Here is a 20,380-nt window from a genome sequence, read left to right as displayed (position 1 = left end):
TTGCGTCTCGTGTGCAGTGTCGCGGCATGGCAGAGTCGTGTTTCGTGATGGCTGTTACTTGATATAGCCACTAAGAAGCAACTTGCAGCGGTGCAAAATGGAAGAAAATGCATGTAAGATTTTTTTTTTTTTGTAAGATAATGATGTGGCTACTAGTTGAATATCTATAAAAACTATGACAGCATAGAATATGTTGGTTATTTTTATTTTTAAGACTCTCTCAAAGTCGAAAAAGATTTGCAACTATATGAGGCCGCATTTTCCACAGTCTCATTTAAGCTTTTTCTTGCGAACGGCGTAAGCTGCAAAAATAAGTTCCGCTCTTATATGCGGAGGGATTTCACCATAATATAAAAATTAGTTATCTGAACACACCCTGTGGTAGTTTCCGAAAGAAGGCTCGTACAGCTCAGCTTCGAACGAAGTCAAGGTCTCCACAGTGACAGTTATTTCAACGAACAAAGCGGCGTTTCGGTGGGGATGTCATGAAAATTCGTTTATTCGAGTGGATTGCTCAAGTGATGCTTACTCAAGCGCCATTCAACATTACCATACAGTAAGGCACGCAAGACGTTCCCGAAACTCCACTTGTGCTCGCAGTAATTAATACTTAGGATCTCGGGTCACTTCACGACGAGTTTCGAAACGACAGCGCAGTCCAAGTCACTAAAGAACTATGCTCTTCTAAGCAGCAGCGGTCCTAGATCCTCTGCTTTTAACGACATTACACCTAAATAGGTACTGTACTGCACTGATTTGAAGTTAGCTGCAGTATTATAACGTAATATCCAAACCCATATGGGAACTCTACGCCAGCACAGATTAGGCATGGCAACTTTATTACTGTTCATTCTTGCCTTACTTTCTCTAAACTTCCATACCCATTTTCCCTTCCCCAGTACAGGGTAATTAACCAGATATATCATCTTGTTAACTTCTCTATCTTTGCTTTTGTCTCTCTCTCTGCCTCTCTAGCCTGTGGTCCAGCTTTAAGGTGCAACGCTTCAGTGTACGAAAATGACAATGCTCTAGTAAGACCTACACATTCAGTGGCAAGTAGTTTAATAAGACTTACTAGTGCTGACATTCTGTCATGCGTGTGAACTATCATGCCCCCTCCACGACACCTGTAGTTTCTAGGCGCATTTTCACACTAACGGCAGGTGACAACATCATTTTAGATATTTACTGCCATCCTAGTTATGTTGCAGGAAAGATGCAAAAACCCAGCCAGAAAGGAAAGAAAAGCATGTGGCATGAAAACATAAAGAAATACAAGGTTAAATGCATCGAAATAGCGTGGCGAAAGATGCTTAGACTTCCCATTCCATGTCAGTGTATCTCTTTGGCTTCAAGACGAGTTGGAAGCACTAACTCTGCGGAAAGCGGGAATAAAGATGCACTCAAGACACGCTAAATTATTTTCTTAAGTGTTATAGTTGCATACGTTTGACTCTGTACTGTGAGATTTTCAGTGAAAGTAAGCTTAAATATCTCTTCATTCGATGTTCCTTTTTTTTCTTTTTCTTTTCTTTTTTTTTTTTTTTTTTGAGGAATGCACTAGGTAGCTGCTGCAGCAAACCATGCAGCCTGCTTCCCTATCACATATATGATTTGACCAAGCACGTTAAAACCATCAAGTTCGAGAGTTGTTACAGCCCAAATTTTTTTTTCGCCAAGTAGTTGTGAGCAGTTCACCAAAGAGACCAGAAGACCATGGCCAAAAGGCGCTGACAGGTCATCACGCGAGGGCTTCATAGCCAGGAGACACCCAATCACAACAGGATACAGAAAAGTGGAGGCGAAGAAAACAGGCATCAACAGGCCATCGTGGGTTAGTGCACAGTTTTAATAGCAAGCAGCCACAGAAGTAACGAAGCCAGAGCCGAGACCGCTGGCGTCACTCTCTCATCTCCTAGAACTGGGCTTGGCGAAGTAGCGCCTCGGCCAGAAGACAACGTGCTCACGTACCTTGACCTCCTCTTCGGGGGTGCTGCCCGCCGACGCCGCGTCCGGCAGCAGGCTCCTCTTCTCTCCGCTGTCGCCCAAGGACGTCGGGGCTTTATTTTTCAGCAACACTGGCGCCGAAGACGCCTTATGACTGAGCTGCTGCGGCGAGGTCCACGGAAGCGACGACGCAACTTGCGGAGATTTCTTGTCCGCCGCCTTTGTCGTGGGGCGAGACAGAGACCGGATCTGCGGCTTCTCCTCCAATGAATGTTGCCTCTGGGTGCTGCGAGAATCAGACGGAAGAAAAACACAAAGGAATAACGTTGCACAATTCACGTGCACGTATCCAGTACACGCAAGCTATGTGCGGTAGCATACATAACAGGTTCGGACGTTAGAAAAATCACGCAGATCCAACGCACACGTATTGCTCTCTGAATGGAAGCTTTCGTGAAGTGGTAACTTAAATACGTACTATAGAAATAAATACGATGCATACAATTGTCTTTATTGTCATCACTGCAGCGCGTAATGTCACGAAATGTCAGTGTTTATGCACTGTACCGGTCAGAACTAACGTCATGCAATGTCTATGTAACGCGCTACACTATTCACACATACGAAAAAAAATAAAAAAAAACGCGACCAAGCACATACATTCATAAAGCACATGTCTTAGTCGATAACGGCGAAATGTAGGCTAATAACCAAGGAGGCTGATACAGTAGCGCTCGTTGGTCCCTTCGTTTATGTTTGCCACTGTGTTGGGCGAATCCTGACCATAATTAATCATCACAAGGCCACGAGCGCATTGCCATATATCCGTGGTATTGAAGTATTTGATACCGAACGGCACGCGAGAAACACGAGAATGCTGCCCCATTCGAGCAGCTCGAACGTCTCTGGCATGGTACGCGACCAAAATGCACGCGTCTACACCACTGGTATTGTGAACATACTCGCTTTCTTGTTCTCTTCCGGCCAAGGTCCCAATGAGACGTCTTCACTCATTAGTATGTTGCCAATTATATCATATCTAATGAAGAAGTAAGTGCAGGCACATTAGGGGCTAGCAACAAGTATATGCACTGCACTGTTTGAAACAGTTGGCAGAAGTCGCGTTTTAGCGAATACGCGCGCCATAGACGGTGCATATGTGTCGTCGCGTAGAGGAAGTGCAGAAGCCTTTGCCTGAAGTGAGAGAGACAAAAGTGAAGGAAACACAGGGAGGTTAGCTAGCGTAAGTACCGGCTGGCTACCCTGTGCTGGGGAAAGGGGTAAAGGTAACAAAATGTGAAAGAAGAAACAACTGATGCTCCACACAAAGATCAAGCACATAAACACGGGTACAGAACTCAGGCTGTGAACGAGTCCCTGAGACACCGATCTGCATATATAGTCACGTCCTACTGCCGGTCCCCGTCGTCATCTCTCACACCCATCTTTTCCTCCTGTTCCCTTTCCATATGAGCAAAGTAGCGAGGTAGACGACAGGCCAACCTCAGGCGGACGTCTATGTCATTTCCTTGTATCTGCTTTTGTTTTTTTTTTAATCTTATTTCTTCCCGTAACGACAGGACTGCGCAAGAACAATATACACACTACTCCAATGGCTAAAAACTTCCGTAGAGCGCGCCCACTTGTCGCTGTGACAACCACGGCACTTGAACCACAGCAGTAGGGCAGGGCACACAGGCTACGGTAGGCCACGGATACACTCAGCGAGCCCTGTCGGCGCTGCCGCAAAGAGCGTTCCGGTCGTGCGCAGCCGCTGCGCGTGATGACGCTGCAGACGCTTATCTCGCCTCTGGCGGCGAATTTGAACGAACTCTGAACATCGGGGAACGCTAAAGTTGAATACAGTACCGCCGACCACAGGAAAAGCAGCTTTCTGACCGTACCCTAACCCGGTACATGATCCGAGCAGCTGATTGGGCAGTGGGTTGCCACACTCTTGTGTCCCTCTATGGCTTTGCGATTGTCGGTAACGCGACGCCGGATCACGTGTTTCGCATTCGGAGTGTCCGAATCCCACGAAACAGCCTGCAGTCAGCTCTGGTCACACTTGACATGGATATACCAACACCCCCCCCATCCCCCACCTGACCGCCGTTCAGGCGTTAGCAGACTGCGTTTGACAGTTACAGCACGATCAGCAGTAATTCCCTTCCCTTCCTTTCCCTTTCATTTATCCATTTTAATAAACGACCGCTTACTAACTAATACACAATGGCGCACGAAACGACTGACGCGCAGCGTCAGCCAGTCAGCAACTCCTCCCGACTCGGCATCTAAGCATCCTCGTTCCTGAAACTAGCGCAGCCGCGCGCAACAACGCCACCACAGCAGCATAGGCACACCTCAATTGGGCGCACCCGCGGCCGTCCAGCGTGGGCAGGGAGGGGCTGGAGCCGTTCTGCAGAGGCCGCGGTCGCGTTACGTTGGCCGCTGTCACCTTAACCGCCCCGTGCGCGGCGCTGTCCGAGAGGTCCGAAGAAACGACCTCCTGCGAGCTCGGCGAAGCTCTCGGAGTCAGCGGCGTCGGTGGCGCGTCGCAGGACGACGAGGACGATGAGTTCGACACCGGCGACGGTGACTGGGTGGCGACGGCCAGGGTGTGGTGCTGCGTCTTTGCCGAAGGTTTCGCATCGCCGTGCGCAGCCGCCAGGCTCTCCTTGGACGAGCCCAGCTCCTCGCCGCACTCCTCGGCCACCCAGGTGAAACTGGAGCTGCGCAAGCACGTATGATCAATATATATCGTGAGGTACGTACCGCGAACGTGGGACAGCACGTTCCAGTTCCGCCGCTGCGGCCTGTCATCGACCTGTAGGCCTCCCGTATTATGTCAGCTGTGTAGTAGTCGAAGTAGACTCGCGTTCATAACTGAAACAGGTAGCGCTACACAACGAGCAGCACTAAAAAGAAATAGTAACAGACACAACTTTCTCATTTCCTCGCCGTGCTGTGCTGTACGTTTCAACAGTGAACACGCGCAAACACGCATTACTAAAAAGGCTGGCTGAGGGGCTAGTTAGTGTGGCATCATGTACAGTGTAGCGCAACGGGGACACACAAAACAAGTATCCCCTCCCGGTCTTTTGTCGTACCATATGCAACGGTTGCGCTAATACTACTCTACTATAGTACATAGCCCACACGCTTTACTACTTGCGGCGAGCACGTGCAACACGATAATCAGACGGAAATCAAAGAATGTTTTCAGCATATATGAAGCAATTCTGCAATATTTTGTTTCGTGGCCTCAAGATACGCTAACGTCTATCATACTCAACCCGTTATTTTACACATCGGTAAATTAGCGTAGGAGGGCAGCACTCCTGGCCCAGCTCTTAAAGTGCCAACAAATATTTCCGTCAGCCCCTGACAATTTCAAGTGCGACGGCAACCATTATATCAGTAAGTATATTTTAACAACTAATTATGAACCTGACAAGGAAAGAGGGCAGGGAACACGTTGTTGTTCCTGACTGCTTGTGGCGCACGCGGACCAAGAAATAAGCGACGCGCCTGCACCTCGTGCACGTCGCTTTCTTTCTTCAAGTCATGAGTTTCTATTCCGTCGCAAACGAATAATGTGCCAGCATAGATAGGCTGCAAAAACGCGACATTTGGCAGCACACCTGACATCTTTTTGTGAGGGACGTCAGTGAGAAATGCCGGGCGATTCACACATCATCCTTTGTGCTTCGGGGCGGGAAAGCGTAGCGCAAGGTTGCGTAACGCCTATAGATACCACGACCTGCGTCAAGCGATGAAATAACGGCCTCGAAAAGTAGCTGCAACTTAAAGTAATTAAGAAATCGTAAAAACGAAAAAAGAAAGTGTGCGAGTGAATGTTGCCCTTCACAAGGAGTTTCCTTATTTATACTTTATTTCGATACTTTTATACTTTGTAAAACTTCGATGATTGTGTGGAAAGGTTTACTATTGAGAGTAAAAAGGTAGGAATGGAGCCCTTTGTCTAACAATCGGTGTGACAGAGCCTTGTGGTTGAATGCCCACCTCATACCGGGTATATTTCCTTCGCCGAGAGGGCTCGAACCTCGCATTTATTTTACTTGGTTTATTACTTTCCGGGCAAATTACGAGTTAGAGACAGGATGAAATTAGACAAAACCAATGTATATTACATGCAAGTTAACAACAGGCGATCAAAAGTTACTGTTTTGAAATTTAGCAAATATGAGATGGAAAAAGATTACATCCTGGAGTCTGACGTGCCAAAACCCCGATATGATTATGAGACACACCGTAGTGAGGGGAGTCCGGATTAATTTTGACTACCTGGAGTTCTTTACTGGGGGCCCAGTGCGCGGTACACGGGCGTTTTTGCATTTTGCCCCTATCGAAATGCGGCCGCCGCAGCCAAGATTCGATCCCACGACCACCTCGGGCTGAGCAGCGCAACGCCAAAGCCACTACACCACCTCGGCGGGTAAAAAATCAGTCATGGAGACGACGGAAGCAGGCAATTTATTCCAGTCGATGTGGTCTTCGGAACAAATGAATTATTGTGCTGGCCAGTTCTGCACTGTGAAATATGGACTTTGGACTCTTGGTCTATGCGTTGGTGTGGCAAACAATAGCTTCCTTTAAAGTTGTCGTTAGTGTTATATATCTTGTGGAAAGTACATAAGCGAGAGATAGCCTACGCTGTGTGACGAGATCTGTCAGATTAAGCGTCTTTATTTTTTTTTTTCTGTGAGATGCTAGCATAGAAACAATCATCATCAGCAGCAGCCTGGTTACGCCCACTGCAGGGCAAAGGCCTCTCCCATACTTCTCCAACTGCCCCGGTCATGTACTAATTGTGGCCATGTTGTCCCTGCAAACTTCTTAATCTCATCCGCCCAACGTACTAACTTCTGCCGCCCTCTGCTACGCTTCCCTTCCCTTGAAATCCAGTCCGTAACCCTTAATGACCATCGGTTATCTTCCCTCCTCATTACATGTCCTGCCCATGCCCATTTCTTTTTCTTGATTTCAACTAAGATATCATTAACTCGCGTTTGTTCCCTCACCCAATCTGCTCTTTTCTTATCCCTTAACGTTACACCCATTATTCTTCTTTCTATAGCTCGTTGCGTCGTTCTAAATTTCAGTAGCACCCTTTTCGTAAGCATCCAGGTGTCTGCCCCGTACGCGAGTGCTGGTAAGACACAGCTGTTATATACTTTTCTCTTGAGGGATAATGGCAAGCTGCTGTTCATGATCTGAGAATGCCTGCCAAACGCACCCCAGCCCATTCTTATTCTTCTGATTATTTCCATCTCATGATCCTGATCCGCCGTCACTACCTGCCCTAAGTAGATGTATTCCCTTACCACTTCCAGTGCCTCGCTACCTATCGTAAATTGCTGTTCTCTTCCAAGACTGTTAAACATTACTTTAGTTTTCTGCAGATTAATTTTTAGACCCACCCTTCAGCTTTGCCTTTCCAGGTCAGTGAGAATGCATTGCAGTTGGTCCCCTGAGTTACTAAGCAAGGCAATATCATCAGCGAATCGCAAGTTACTAAGGTATTCTCCATTTACTCTTATCCCCAATTCTTCCCAATCCAGGTCTCTGAATACCTCCTGTAAACACGCTGTGAATAGCATCGGAGAGATCGTATCTCCCTGCCTGACGCCTTTCTTTATTGGGATTTTGTTGCTTTCTTTATGGAGGACTACGGTGGCTGTGGAGCCGCTATAGATATCTTTCAGTATTTTTACATACGGCTCGTCTACACCCTGATTACGCAATGCCTCCATGACTGCTGAGGTTTCGACTGAATCAAACGCTTTCTCGTTATCAATGAAAGCTATATATAAAGGTTGGTTATATTCCGCACATTTTTCTATCACCTGAGTGATAGTGTGAATATGGTCTATTGTTGAGTAGCCTTTACGGAATCCTGCCTGGTCCTTTGGTTGACGGAAGTCTAAGGTGTTCCTGATTCTATTTGCAATTACCTTAGTAAATACTTTGTAGGCAACGGACAGTAAACTGATCGGTCTATAATTTTTCAAGTCTTTGGCGTTCCCTTCTTATGGATTAGGATTATGTTAGCGTTTTTCCAAGATTCCGGTACGCTCGAAGTCATGAGGCATTGCGTATACAGGGTGGCCAGTTTCTCTAGAACAATCTGCCCACCATCCTTCAACAAATCTGCTGTTACCTGATTGTCCCCAGCTGCCTTCCCCCTTTGCATAGCTCCTGGTGTTACCTGTGGGATTTCGAATTACTCTAGACTATTCTCTCTTCCATTATCGTCGGGGGTGCCACTGGTACTGTATAAATCTCTATAGAACTCCTCAGTCACTTGAACGACCTCATCCATATTAATTATGATATTGCCGGCTTTGTCTCTTAACGCATACATCTGATTCTTGCCTATTCCTAGTTTCTTTTTCACTGCTTTTAGGCTTCCTCCGTTCCTGAGAGCATGTTCAATTCTATCCATATTATACTTCCTTATGTCAGCTGTCTTACGCTTGTTGATTAACTTCGAAGGTTCTGCCAGTTCTTTCTAGCTGTAGGGTTAGAGGCTTTCATACATTACCCGCCGTGGTTGCTCAGTGGCTATGGTGTTAGGCTGCTGAGCACGAGGTTGCGGGATCGAATCCCGGCCACGGCGGCCGCATTTCGATGGGGGCAAACTGCGAAAACACCCGTGTACTTAGATTTAGGTGCACGTTAAAGAACCACAGGTGGTCAAAATTTCCGGAGTCCCCCACTACGGCGTGCCTCATAATCAGAAAGTGGTTTTGGCACGTAAAACCCCATAATTAAGGCTTTCATAGATTGGCGTTTCTTCATCAGATCTTTCGTCTCCTGCGATAGCTTACTGGTATACTGTCTAACGGAGTTGCCACCGACTTCTATTGCAGACTACTTAATGATGCCCATAAGATTGTCGTTCATTGCTTCAACACTAAGGTCATCTTCCTGTGTTAAAGCCGAATACCTGTTCTGTAGCTTGATCCGGAATTTCTCTATTTTCCCTCTTACCGCTAACTCATTGATCGGCTTCTTATGTACCAGTTTCTTCCGTTCCCTCCTCAGGTCTAGGCTAATTCGAGTTCTTACCATCCTATGGTCACTGCAGCGCACCTTGCCGAGGACGTCCACATCTTGTATGATGCCAGGGTTAGCGCAGAATATAAGGTCTATTTCACTTCTAGTCTGGTCATTCGGGCTCCTCCACGTCCACTTTCGGCTATCCCGCTTGCGGAAGAAGGTATTCATTATCCGCATATTATTCTGTTCTGCAAAGTCTACCAATAACTCTCCCCTGCTATTCGTAGTGCCTATGCCATATTCCCCCACTGCCTTGTCTCCAGCCTGCTTCTTGCCTACCTTGGCATTGAAGTCGCCCATCAGCACAGTGTATTTTGTTTTGACTTTACCCATCGCCGATTCCACGTCTTCATAGTAGCTTTCGACTTCCTGGTCATCATGACTGGATGTAGGGTGTACACCTGTACGACCTTCAATTTGTACTTCTTATTAAGGTTCGCAACAAGACCTGCCACCCTCTCGTTAATGCTATAGAGTTCCTGTGCGTTACTAGCTATATTCTTATCAATCAGGAATCCGACTCCTAGTTCTCGCCTCTCCGCTAAGCCCCGGTAGCACAGGACGCGCCCGCTTTTTTTTTTTAGCACTGTATGTGCTTCATTTGTCCTCTTAACTTCACTGAGCCCTATTATATCCCATTTACTGCCCTCTAATTCCTCCAATAGCACTGCTAGACTCGCCTCACTAGATAACGTTCTAGCGTTAAACGTTGCCAAGTTCAGATTCCAATGGCGGCCTATCCGGCTCCAGGGATTCTTGGCACCCTCTTCTGTGTCGCGGTCTGACCGCCGCCGTGGTCAGTTGTTTCGCAGCTGCTGGGGACTGAGGGCCGGGGTTTGATTGTTGTGTTCATATAGGAGGTTGTGGCCAAGTACTGCACCAGGGTGGCCAATCCTGCTCTGGTGAGGGAGTGCGTTACCGGTTCTGGTCACCGGAATCAGGCCGCACTCCAGGCCTGTTTGTGCAATTTTATCAACACGCGGATCTTTTTTTTAATCCGGTGGAAAATTGCGCGGCTCCGGGATTGGAACCACGGTCCTCTTGCACGCGAGGCGGATGCTCTACCTCTACGCCACCACTGCACAATAATAGTTCCGACAAAATACATCGAGTTGGATGATAGTGAATAGATTCAAGAGAAAGAATAAATGCGTCATTCCGGAGGTCCTATACAGAAGAACCATACTCTAATTTTGTGCGCACGAGTGTATCGCACAGTGTTAGCTTTAATGGAGTAGGAGGGAAAAGTTACAACGCGTAAAAGCAAGCGTGCGGCTGTTTGCTTGCGTATATACACCCTAGTATGAATACGAGCTCGCTTCCGACGAAGGGGCGCTTCAGAGCAGTTCTTGCCAAGCGGCATGCGGTGAATGTTCGAAAATAAGCTCACAGAAAAGCGAACACCGGCAGCACCGTATCGCTCGGTCGAACCCAACTCCCTTCCGAGGCCGCCATTGGGTAGCTGAGTGGTGACGACGGCCGGCGAGATCTTACCTGCGCGATATCTCCGGCGTCGTCTGAGTCACGGCGTCCTGCGGCCAACCAGGAGGATCGTGTGGCGGTTCGACGCTCTTTAGGAACTCTTCCAACTCGTGGCGACTCTGGTGTGCGCAAAGATGAGGAAGAAATAAACACGGACAGTAAGGGAAGATCGCTTTAATGAATGAAAACGTTACGCACGAAATTTCTCTCTGGGCAGTTTGTGCAGATTTTGCAGCATGCACGAGAGTTCTTAGCCAGGCTAATTGGACATTCCGAACAGCGCAGACGACAGACATCTTTTGAGGTCTGTCGCAGGGTTGTGTAATGATGTATCACATATGCTTTTACGCCGACCACCAAAGCTACATTTCTTATCCTTGAACACGAGGCTTTTTGCAAAAAGTTTGAACTTTACAGTTTTTTTAGGCGATCTACTGAACCTCCAAGGCTTCAAATATTTTACAGCCATATCATGTCAACCAGGCTAACATTCTATATTTATTTTGTGCCTTCTGGATTTCCCTGCGTTCCGAGAAAAAGAATTCAAACTGCAATTTTACTCGCTTCAGCCGGTGCCAAAAACACTAAAGTGTAATATTTGATCAATTGGCTATTTTCGCAGTCACACCACTTCATTGTCTTAACATAAGCACGATCTGAATATCTGGATCTTACAATTTCCCATTGAAAAGAAACGCTGAACAGTGCCTTCTATAGCTTAGCTGGACAAGAACAATTAATTTTCGCCAGAATGCTGGAAGATTTTTGCGAAGAAAAATAAATGAGGAGAAAGAAAGAAAATATGCCGAGGTTTCTTTCATTCTACTTTTTTTTTTCGATGACTATCAACACATCTTATTCGGGGTTGTATACATTGCATAATAAGCAGATGGCACTATACCACAACGCTATTTACGAGATCCTCGGCAGGCCGGCCCGCAAGGAAAGCGCAGTGAAAACAAAGAAATAATCAGTCAGCGAGGTCACACATTAGAAAACTAATGATTTAACAGGTGTGAAACCAGTTCAGTGCAACTGTCCAGCACGAGCCAATTTTCTCGCACTCTGCGCTGTTCACCATTCCAGTGCGTGTAATGCAGCCTTGAAGATTCGTAGCTTCTGCGCATGTATTTCGGAGGCAACGGAATGGAACGTGCGTAGCATCCGCTGACAGGGCGGGTTTGAGCGCAGAAGTTATTCTCAGCGATCCTCTCGAAAAGCCAGCTGTACGTATTCGCTTTCTCAGATGCAAGTCCATGAGCTGTCGTCGCCGTCCCTCGTGCGGTTTGTCATTGTTAGGGTGTCGCCTTTGCCCTGCCTTCGTTCGGCGTTGTCATGCTGTTGTCACAGCCGCAGACAACTGGAGGGGGGGGGGGGGGGGGGGAGGGGAGATATTGCTTCAATATCGCAGGTGGTTTGCACAAAGTTAGGGGCGTTGGAGGAATCTGGGGGAGTAACTGCTGCCACAGCAAATTACTTCGAAACTGTAAGACTAGCAGAAGCGATATTTCTTTTTGTTTGCGGGTTACGGCGTTCCTAATTTGTCGGTCCAATATTCTGGTTTCGTAATTTTAGCGAACATTTAGGGATGACCTACGCTACCAAACGAAAATTTTTATGCCATATCTGTGACTAAAAATAGGCTGTTCGTTTTTTAAATGTTACAGGTGGCAGTAAATTCAGCGAGCTGCTTTGTGACTGTATGTTCACGTGCATTCGGAAATCCGAGTTTGGCTGCAGCAAACGTTTTCTCTCAATGATCGCACCGACCTTACAGGACCACTCATGTGCTTCATTTGCCAAACCTTAGGCCTCTCTACGGCAATGCACTTATGCGCACGTACTCTTGCAGAAATGTTTCAAAAAACGAAGACCACCAGCAGCCGTATCAACCAACATATGCGACTTCCTTTGATCTACTATCCGACAGAAAATAGCTCACTACTAAAAGCAAGAGCGCCGCAGAAAAAAAGAACAAGGAAGATGCGGAAATAAAAGCCCACACGCCAAAGTTGCGTAACCGGGTTTGTTTACTTCGAAAGAGCAACCCTTTAACTTGTCGCCACCATCTGAAAGTTAGATATTCTTCACTCCGAGAAATTACGAAGATTTTTGTTTTTCTCGCCACATTCCCTGGCTCAAACAACATTCTGGAATATCGCGCCAGGATCTCCTGCCGCGGTTACAGCGCGAGGCCACGTCAACGTAAGCGCGTCTCCGCAACAAGCTCCCACAGCGAATTGCGCATGCAGCTGAGTGAGAAGATGCTATCGGGCGTGTTCAGCTGGCGCTATCGCGGCCACGATCATATTTCCTGGCCACGCTCCAGGGCCAGCCGGGAAAACCGCTACTCGCTCCTCACGCGCGCGCACACACGTACGCTCAACGCTACATATATAGTGCTACACGCCAGGCGCCTTCATCGCCGACTCCGAAGGAGTGTGTTCAGCTAAGCAACGCTAAGATTGCCGTCTTTTACTTGCGCAAGCGACGTAAATATACAAAGAACTCCGAGAAGAAAGAAGGCGTGGGCCATCAAACGCACCATCTATAGGCATTCGCCAAGCTACTGTGACAGCTTTTAGCCCATATGTCCATGCGGTTCACTTCTGTAAAATAAACTCCACATAATTCAACACATGACGCGGGACAGGTGCTTTAGGATCACGGTACAAAGCAGTCTCGTACCCCCCTCCTCCCCCCACCCCCCACCGCGGTCGCTGAGGGCGGATGTGCAAGTAACTAACGAAAAATGGCACATACATAGGCACCTTTGACAGCGTTAAGAAATTCCCTCCGCAATGCAGTTAACGGCACGACAACAGCGACGACACGATGATAATCAAGACAACGACAATAAACGACAAAGGCGCCATTTTGACGACACTTCGTTGTCGGAAACTGTCGTGTTACCTCCTTATCTTTTTTTCTGACCCGTGACAAACATTTCAAGTAGGTTACATAACAGCGGCACAGATAGAGAGGGACAGAGACTTCTACAGAAAGGCAGAAAGCCCGTCCTGAGCTATAGCTTGCTCTGGCCTCCTACTCAACACTGCGGAAAAGTAACAGAGAAGAAAAGGACTGATGAATGCTGATAAAAGGAGAAGGATGTGCGTATAATGCAAGTCCACAGCGAATTCGTCGCGTCCTCCATAAGGCCGTGCGTAAAGCCCAGAGACTTGCAGAAAGGCTAAAGCTGCTCTCGCAATCACGGTTACGCTGTTTGCGTCCGGCCAAGGTCCCAAAACAAACTCATCGCATGCAGGTCTCTTATCGACACGTGCGAGCGAAAAGACCTGTTTCAGTGGTTCTCGCGCGCACGCAGGACAAATTAAAAACACGTGTGCATTCAAACTCGCGCTCTAAGTCGGCAACCCCAGATCGAAACTGCCACACACGGAAGCGAGAAACGACCAGCAGAAGGCGCTCCGGACTGACCACAGTGGAAGCGGAGTGAGCCGTCGAGGTGGACGACCAGGTTCCCGTGTCCGGCTCGTTCTCGTCGATTACCAGCGGCGGCAGCGGGTGCGACGCCAGCCGCGCCTCGAGCGTCGACACGGTGGCCAGCACTTCGTCGGGCGACGACGCGTGGTTCGCGATCACCTCGATCGTGTACGGGTTGAGTCGGCTGCGCACCAGCCCCGGCGAGCGCAGGTCCAGCGTGAACGATTCGCGCAGCGCCGCGGCTGTCGACGACGCCGGCGGAGCAACCACGGCTGACACCGAGGTGCGGTAGTCGCTGCTGACGCCGCTTCGAGCCGTCGGCGGTGGTTCATCGCGTTCGTCCTCGCGGATGAACAGCTCGGGCAAGTCGCAGCCGGCTGCCGCCCTCGTCTCGTCGTCGTGGTCAGAATCACTGATTCGTAGCTCGACTGCAGTAAAATCATCCACGGCGGGCACGTTCTTGACAGAACCTGCGGAGGAAGATATTTGAGGAGAATCTCGATCAGGAAAACTCTGCACATACATGTTAAAATACTGAATGCAATTGGCATTTCAGGTAGCCATGTTGCGGTATCAACGGAGTCTCGCACTCGCCGCAATGTAGGCCAGTTTCGAATCGCATACTGCAAAGCACGTTTAGCGCAGAGGCATGCGTTTGTCCTTTCGAATGTCCTGGTATACCACCAGATGTTCGAATTTCTACATTTAAGCGCATGAAAAATAACGCCAGTTCGCCGGCACGTGTATATGAGAAAAACAAGATTATGAGAAACAAGACTGCATGAACCATGGGTAATTCGTAAAGCTAAATGGCAAGCGAGACGTTTTAGTTCGCAGGCGAGAAATCAAAACCGATCAGGCGCGTTAAGGCCAGCGACAGATGCAATACAAATTTGCATAAGTCGATGTACAAAAGGATTAATGAAAGGCAGGCGGGTGACTGCGTCTGGTTGGCTACCCTGCACTCGCGGAAGAGCAAATGGAAGTTTGAGAGAATGAGTGAAAGTGAAAAGGCGATGCGCATTCGCATAACGATTGTATGACACGTCGAATATCAACAATGTATTAACTGTACAAAGTAAGGCTGGATTCCCACGGAAGGCATTTCGATATGCGGACTGTGCTTCGCGTTTCATTCCTGCACTGCGCGGTGTCCGACTGAGTGTGCTTACTGGTCCTTCTCGATGCACTTGCACTGACTCAGTAGTGTACACAGCCACGAGGGCTGCGTTTTGATGGCTCGAGTGCAATACTGCTTAGAGGTGCTTTAGCACCTGTAAGTTTTAGCAGTGCCTTATTGCCGTATCGTATCCATCTTGCCGTATCGTGCTCTTTCGCGCGATCGAATAGAAGCGGCATTGAACCGCAGCACAATTTAGAGAGGTAATATAATTTCAACGCGGCGCGTTACTTCAGGAAAACGGAGGGCGCTTTTAATTGGCATCAATACAAACCGCGAAGACGCCCGGCGAGGGAAACGAAATGCACTCACTCAGACTGTCCGCGGACTGCACACACTCTTCTTTCGCCTCCTCGCCGCCTTCGTCGCGCTCGTAGTAAAGCTGCTGGTTCTTGTAAATCGAGCCGTCGTAGCTGAGCGCCTGGCAACTGTCGGCATCACCGACCGAAGACGGCGCGACGCCGCTCATGGCTCTGTCAGCCGCTGTTTCCGGGCAGCTAGCGGCACGGCTGGAGCCGCACAAGGACGTCGGCGGTTGCGAAGGTGCGCGGCCGCACCGCAGCGTCGCCAGGTCGGGCCACGAAGACGACCGGATCAGTGGCGATTTCTTCTCGGCGCCACTTTCGCCGTCGTCGCTGCTTCTCCTCTGGGAATCTAGTTCGCCTCGTTCGCCGAATGGCGAGGCGGCAGCCTCCGCCGCCGTCGAGTCGCTCTCGCCATTCCTTGCGCCGTCCCCTTGAGCGGACGCCGCCGAGACCGGCTCCTCGTCGGCAGCGCCGATGAAGCGGCCGGCTTCGGTGGCCTCCCGAACGGCCGACGTACTTTGGTCGACGGCGTCGCTGCCGCACTCGGTCCTCCCCAGCTCGGTCGACGGCCCCTCATCGTTTTCGAGCGAGGACAGTTCTTCGGCAAAGGACCCGTTGACCGCTTCCACGAGGCGCTGGGTGTAGATGGACAGCAGGTGTGCGTCGCCGCTGGGGGGACGCGACAGCTGCAGAGACTCCCAGCCGTAGTACGCGTCCCAAGCGCACGTCGGCGGTTCGCCGTCGCTGGCGCGGCGTCCTCGAGAGCCGTTGGTCACGACGAGGCCCGCTGCCGTCGGCTGCGCCTTGTCGGAGCAAGAGGAGCCGCCGAATCCATTGACGCCGCGCCGGGGTCTGGGCGCGCTCAGGGACGTGTAAGTGGCCACGAACTTGCGCGGCGTCCGGCACGAGTCGTCCGCATCCCCGTAGCTGTACAGGTCGGGACACGAGTTCTTGCGGCTTCCAGCCGATGACGACGAGCTTCCCGGGGACTCGGAGGCGAGCAGGTCCTCGACAGCCCTACCTACCTCGGCCTGCAAAATGAGAATCATAACGAGGGGAAAAAAAAAATGAAATGCGGTTCCAGAGAACTCTACGGCACAATTTATTTATGTGCAGAACTATGCGCGTGTGACGGGAGCTACTAACAGCGTTGTTTCTGGCCCTGTGCACCAGTCCAGGGGAAAATTATGTTTCAGCTTTAATGGTGACGTTATTTCAGCTTTTTTCTGAGCAGCCGAATGTGCACAGTATTCTTATGAGCAGCACGCGTGCACCCGACCAAATACATAATTCCCCGTCTTCTAACACTATACGCAAGTTCCGACAAAAGCTGTAAGAAATTTGCAGTATATTGCGGATTCCCGCAATGAGCATCGCGCATGGCAGAAAACTAGTCATAAAAACCAGTCTAGGCTTCGGTCTGGCAATTAGTGTGGTTCTCCCACCATGTTATGAATTTCTTCAGAAAATCAACCTTTCTTTCTTTCTTTCTTTCTTTCTTTCTTTCTTTCTGCACGCAACCTTCACACTTTCAGAAGCCGCCTAGCGTCTTTCTAGCTCGATGCTTCGATATCTCATACTATAACTGCAGCGCGCAGCAACATATACTTATATATATATAAGCTGAGTTTCCATAAATACGAAAGTGGAGTGCTGCCTTATTTAGCGCATCACGGTAGTTATTGTGCAACAGTGTTTACGTATGGCTCTTGCCCTTTCGTCCGAAACAACCTAAAGCCTGAATATACACTTTGCGTATATTCGCGGGCTTCTTTCACGCTCGGAAAAACACTTTTATGTAGCACGTATTGATCAACAGAAAGCTGTATAAGGAGTTTTCCATGTTGCACTACAATTTTCATTGATATTGTTCTTCTAATTATGTTTGCGAAGTTGAGCAATTAATTAAGGCTAATTATCGAATTAGGTAGATTGAAAAATAAACAACCTAAGTATTTCCAAGCAACGGCAAACAACATTACCTTGGTTCTGTCCAGCTACGTGGCATCTGCATATTTTTAATGTTTGGCTCAAGTTACTGTTGCAGTTTTTAAGGGCAACAGAATTGGACAAGCGGCTGTAGCCTGAACAGATGTTTATAGTGCTGCAAGTGCTAGTGTGCTGTGCGGTGACGCTATGCGGCGACAGTGACCGACTGTGACTGTATGTCTATGCTCCTTTCTTTCTTTATCTCTACTTTGCTATCCATTTACTTTCCTCTCCCCTCTCTCCCAGCGTAGGCTAGCAAACCGGATCTTCCCATCTAGATATACTCTGACTTTCCCCTTTCTTCTTTCTCTCAAGTTACGCGGGACATCCTGTTTATTGGCTGCATTCCTCTTGTCGCCGCCCCCAATGCCAGAATCATTTCCACCTTCTGATCACTCCAGAAGGGCATGACTGTTCCCTTGTATGAATTCTAGTGTTTTACGTGCCAAAACCACAATTTGATTATGAGGCGCGCCGTAGTGGGAGCTCCTGATTAATTCAACTCGACTAATATATCTTGGCCCAGGTTAGCTGAGACACCCGGTATACCCACTGCAGGGAAAACAGACAGACTTCGCGCAGAGTCGCAGCCGAGCCTTCGCTGTAGGCGGCAGCTGGCGAGGGACTCCAGACAGCCCCCTGCTTTTCCACAGCACTGCTCATGCAAATCGGCCGTCAGTGCACCCGTCCACCTTTTGTCTCTCGCCGTCTCTTTCTTTCGCAGCGCCCCCACGCATTACCGTCGTGGGACGATACACTACGCGTGCGTGCGCGGGTTAGGGTTAAGGAGAGAGAGAGAGTGCGCACACCAAGGCTTCAGTTATGTCACACCGCTAGTTGTAGCAGCAGCGGCAGCACGGGGCCACACGCAGGGGGACGCACACGCGAGGCGCTCCCTCCGCTTCACGGCGGCCCTCGAGGTCGGAGAGCGCGCGTGGCCGTCACTGTGGCCGAGTTGCAAGCGCGGCCGACGCCATCGAGAGACCCACCGCCGACGACGGCGCAGGGAGGAAAAGCGTGACGCGCGGGGCCGCCGAGCACCCGCGTTACGCGCCCCCCGCGGGGTCACCGGAAGGGGTCAACGAGGTGCGGGACCTTTTTCCTTCCTTTCCGCATCGCAAGCAGCCGGTGCACACGCGCCACGGACGAGAGCGGGGCGACGCGAGCAGACACGGGCGCGTGCGCACGGAAACTCGAGCGCGGGAGGTGCGATGCGTCGCGGATGACTCGACCCTGTCGGCGTATCACCTTGAGGGTCGCTCGAGCTTGCAAGCGACGCCTCGCACCGATTATGCGTTATACGAGCGGTTTAGTTTAGAATTCGTGGGTGCCGTAATGGTCGCCGCTTGTCGACACGGAAAGCTTTGCGCGCAGAAGAACCTGGAAAGAGAAGCAAATTCCGAATACGCAAATGTCTACTATAGCTACATTACTCGGTCGGCAGTGTACCGGTGAAGAAGTTGCGAACACTAACCCCCGTATTCAGAAATGCATCTTAACTTGAAGCCCACGCTTGACTTCATTTACATGACGACTGTCGTGAACGCGTCAGAGGAAACCCAATGAACGTCTTGGGCACGTTCACACAAGGCGTCATATATGTCAAGTCGAGCATGGGCTTCAAGTTAAGGATAATTTCTAAATACGGGTGGTTAGACACAATAAGTCGTCTTCATCTAACGAAGACGGGCGCGTAATTTCCGACGGCAAGTTTTATACGATAGAGCTATGCAAGAAATGTTAACTATTTGTTAAGCGTTGATAAGCGCTGTTACCTTCTCTTATGTGCAGAAGCAACAGCGCTGCAGAAAAAATATGAAGAAATATGTAGACGGGAGGAGATTCCATGACCACTGGACACCACGCATAAGGGGTATGCCCTGAACCGTCTCGTGTGAAGAGAGGGGGAGATAGAGAGTGAGAGAGAGAGAAAGAAAGACAAAAGAGGATGAAAGACAGGGAAGTTAGCCAGTGTAAGTGCCGGCTGGCTACCCTGTGCTGGGGTAAGGGGTAAAGGGAATCAAAGGAGAAAGAAGAGAATAAAAATTTGAGAAAAATTCACACAATAACGCTATGCTACGCGCAACAACATTCAAAGACGGTCGTACAATTCACAAGCGTGAAACACTAGTGCAGTTAGCATGAGGCCAGCGAATAAAGATACGCCACATCACTATAGTGTATTCTTTACAGTACAGCTTCGACGAGGCATTTATTCGTCCTGCCTCTCGGCTCAATCGCTATTTTAAACAAAGAAGTCCTTTGTCGCTAGTATTGGCGATCTAAGCGTAAAATATGAGATGAAGTAGAACTGGAGTTTGTGACGACAACACAGTAAAGCCGCATACAAAGCACAGCCACCAACATGAACGTGCGAACCGGGCACTCGGCGCGATCAGAGAAACTGCGATCGCACCGGAGAAGGCATTTCTTCCCTCTCTGCAGTGGCACGGAGCGCGGTCCTTTTTCACGAAGGGAAATTAATGGATGGCCAGTCGTGACACGCGAAAACACACAGCAGGTCGCATTTGCACCCCGAGATGCGTACCGAACCGAGCACTTGCATGCGGTGCGCGGTTCTCTCCGACAAGGCTCGGCTTGCCTCCGAGAAAGAGATAATAAATATGGGTTACGCAAGTCGTTTATAACGTCGCCCCGAGCCGAATGAAAAGTCGGCAGTGCAGCAAACACCCTTGTTGGCGGCGTTAATGTGGAGCCAATCGGTAAAATGAAAGATCTGCGCTACTGCTGTCGGAGCCTAACGGCCACAACGTAAGCAGCGATCAGAGGCGTGTACACACGCAGTCAATGCTGGAAATGTATGGCACAAGACACTGGGCGGGAAATAATGGAGGGAGCGGCTGTAGATATGGTCTTAAGAGCATTGGCTCTTGGGCCATACTCATTTCATACTTCGATCAATTCGAAGCAGCGTCCGTTCTAT

The 20,380-nt window shown here is 49.3% G+C and overlaps 1 protein-coding gene across 6 annotated transcripts in view; it reads right to left on the bottom strand.

The window, feature by feature from the left end:
* Window positions 1-20,380, bottom strand: part of cv-c (RhoGTPase activating protein) — a 453,196-nt gene that overhangs the window by 271,869 nt on the left and 160,947 nt on the right. For all 6 annotated transcript variants that reach the window (XM_050183837.3, XM_055073551.2, XM_050183840.3 and 3 more), the window contains 5 exons: window positions 15,455-16,478; window positions 13,957-14,432; window positions 10,528-10,634; window positions 4,311-4,679; window positions 1,972-2,233 (listed from right to left, as the gene is read on the bottom strand). In XM_050183837.3, coding sequence (XP_050039794.1) covers window positions 1,972-2,233; window positions 4,311-4,679; window positions 10,528-10,634; window positions 13,957-14,432; window positions 15,455-16,478 — 2,238 coding nt within the window. The remainder of the gene's footprint in view (window positions 1-1,971; window positions 2,234-4,310; window positions 4,680-10,527; window positions 10,635-13,956; window positions 14,433-15,454; window positions 16,479-20,380) is intronic.

This window comes from Dermacentor andersoni, chromosome 4 (genome assembly GCF_023375885.2).
Source record: "Dermacentor andersoni chromosome 4, qqDerAnde1_hic_scaffold, whole genome shotgun sequence".
NCBI classification, from domain to species: domain Eukaryota; kingdom Metazoa; phylum Arthropoda; class Arachnida; order Ixodida; family Ixodidae; genus Dermacentor; species Dermacentor andersoni.
This window is presented reverse-complemented; position numbering and strand designations above follow the sequence as displayed.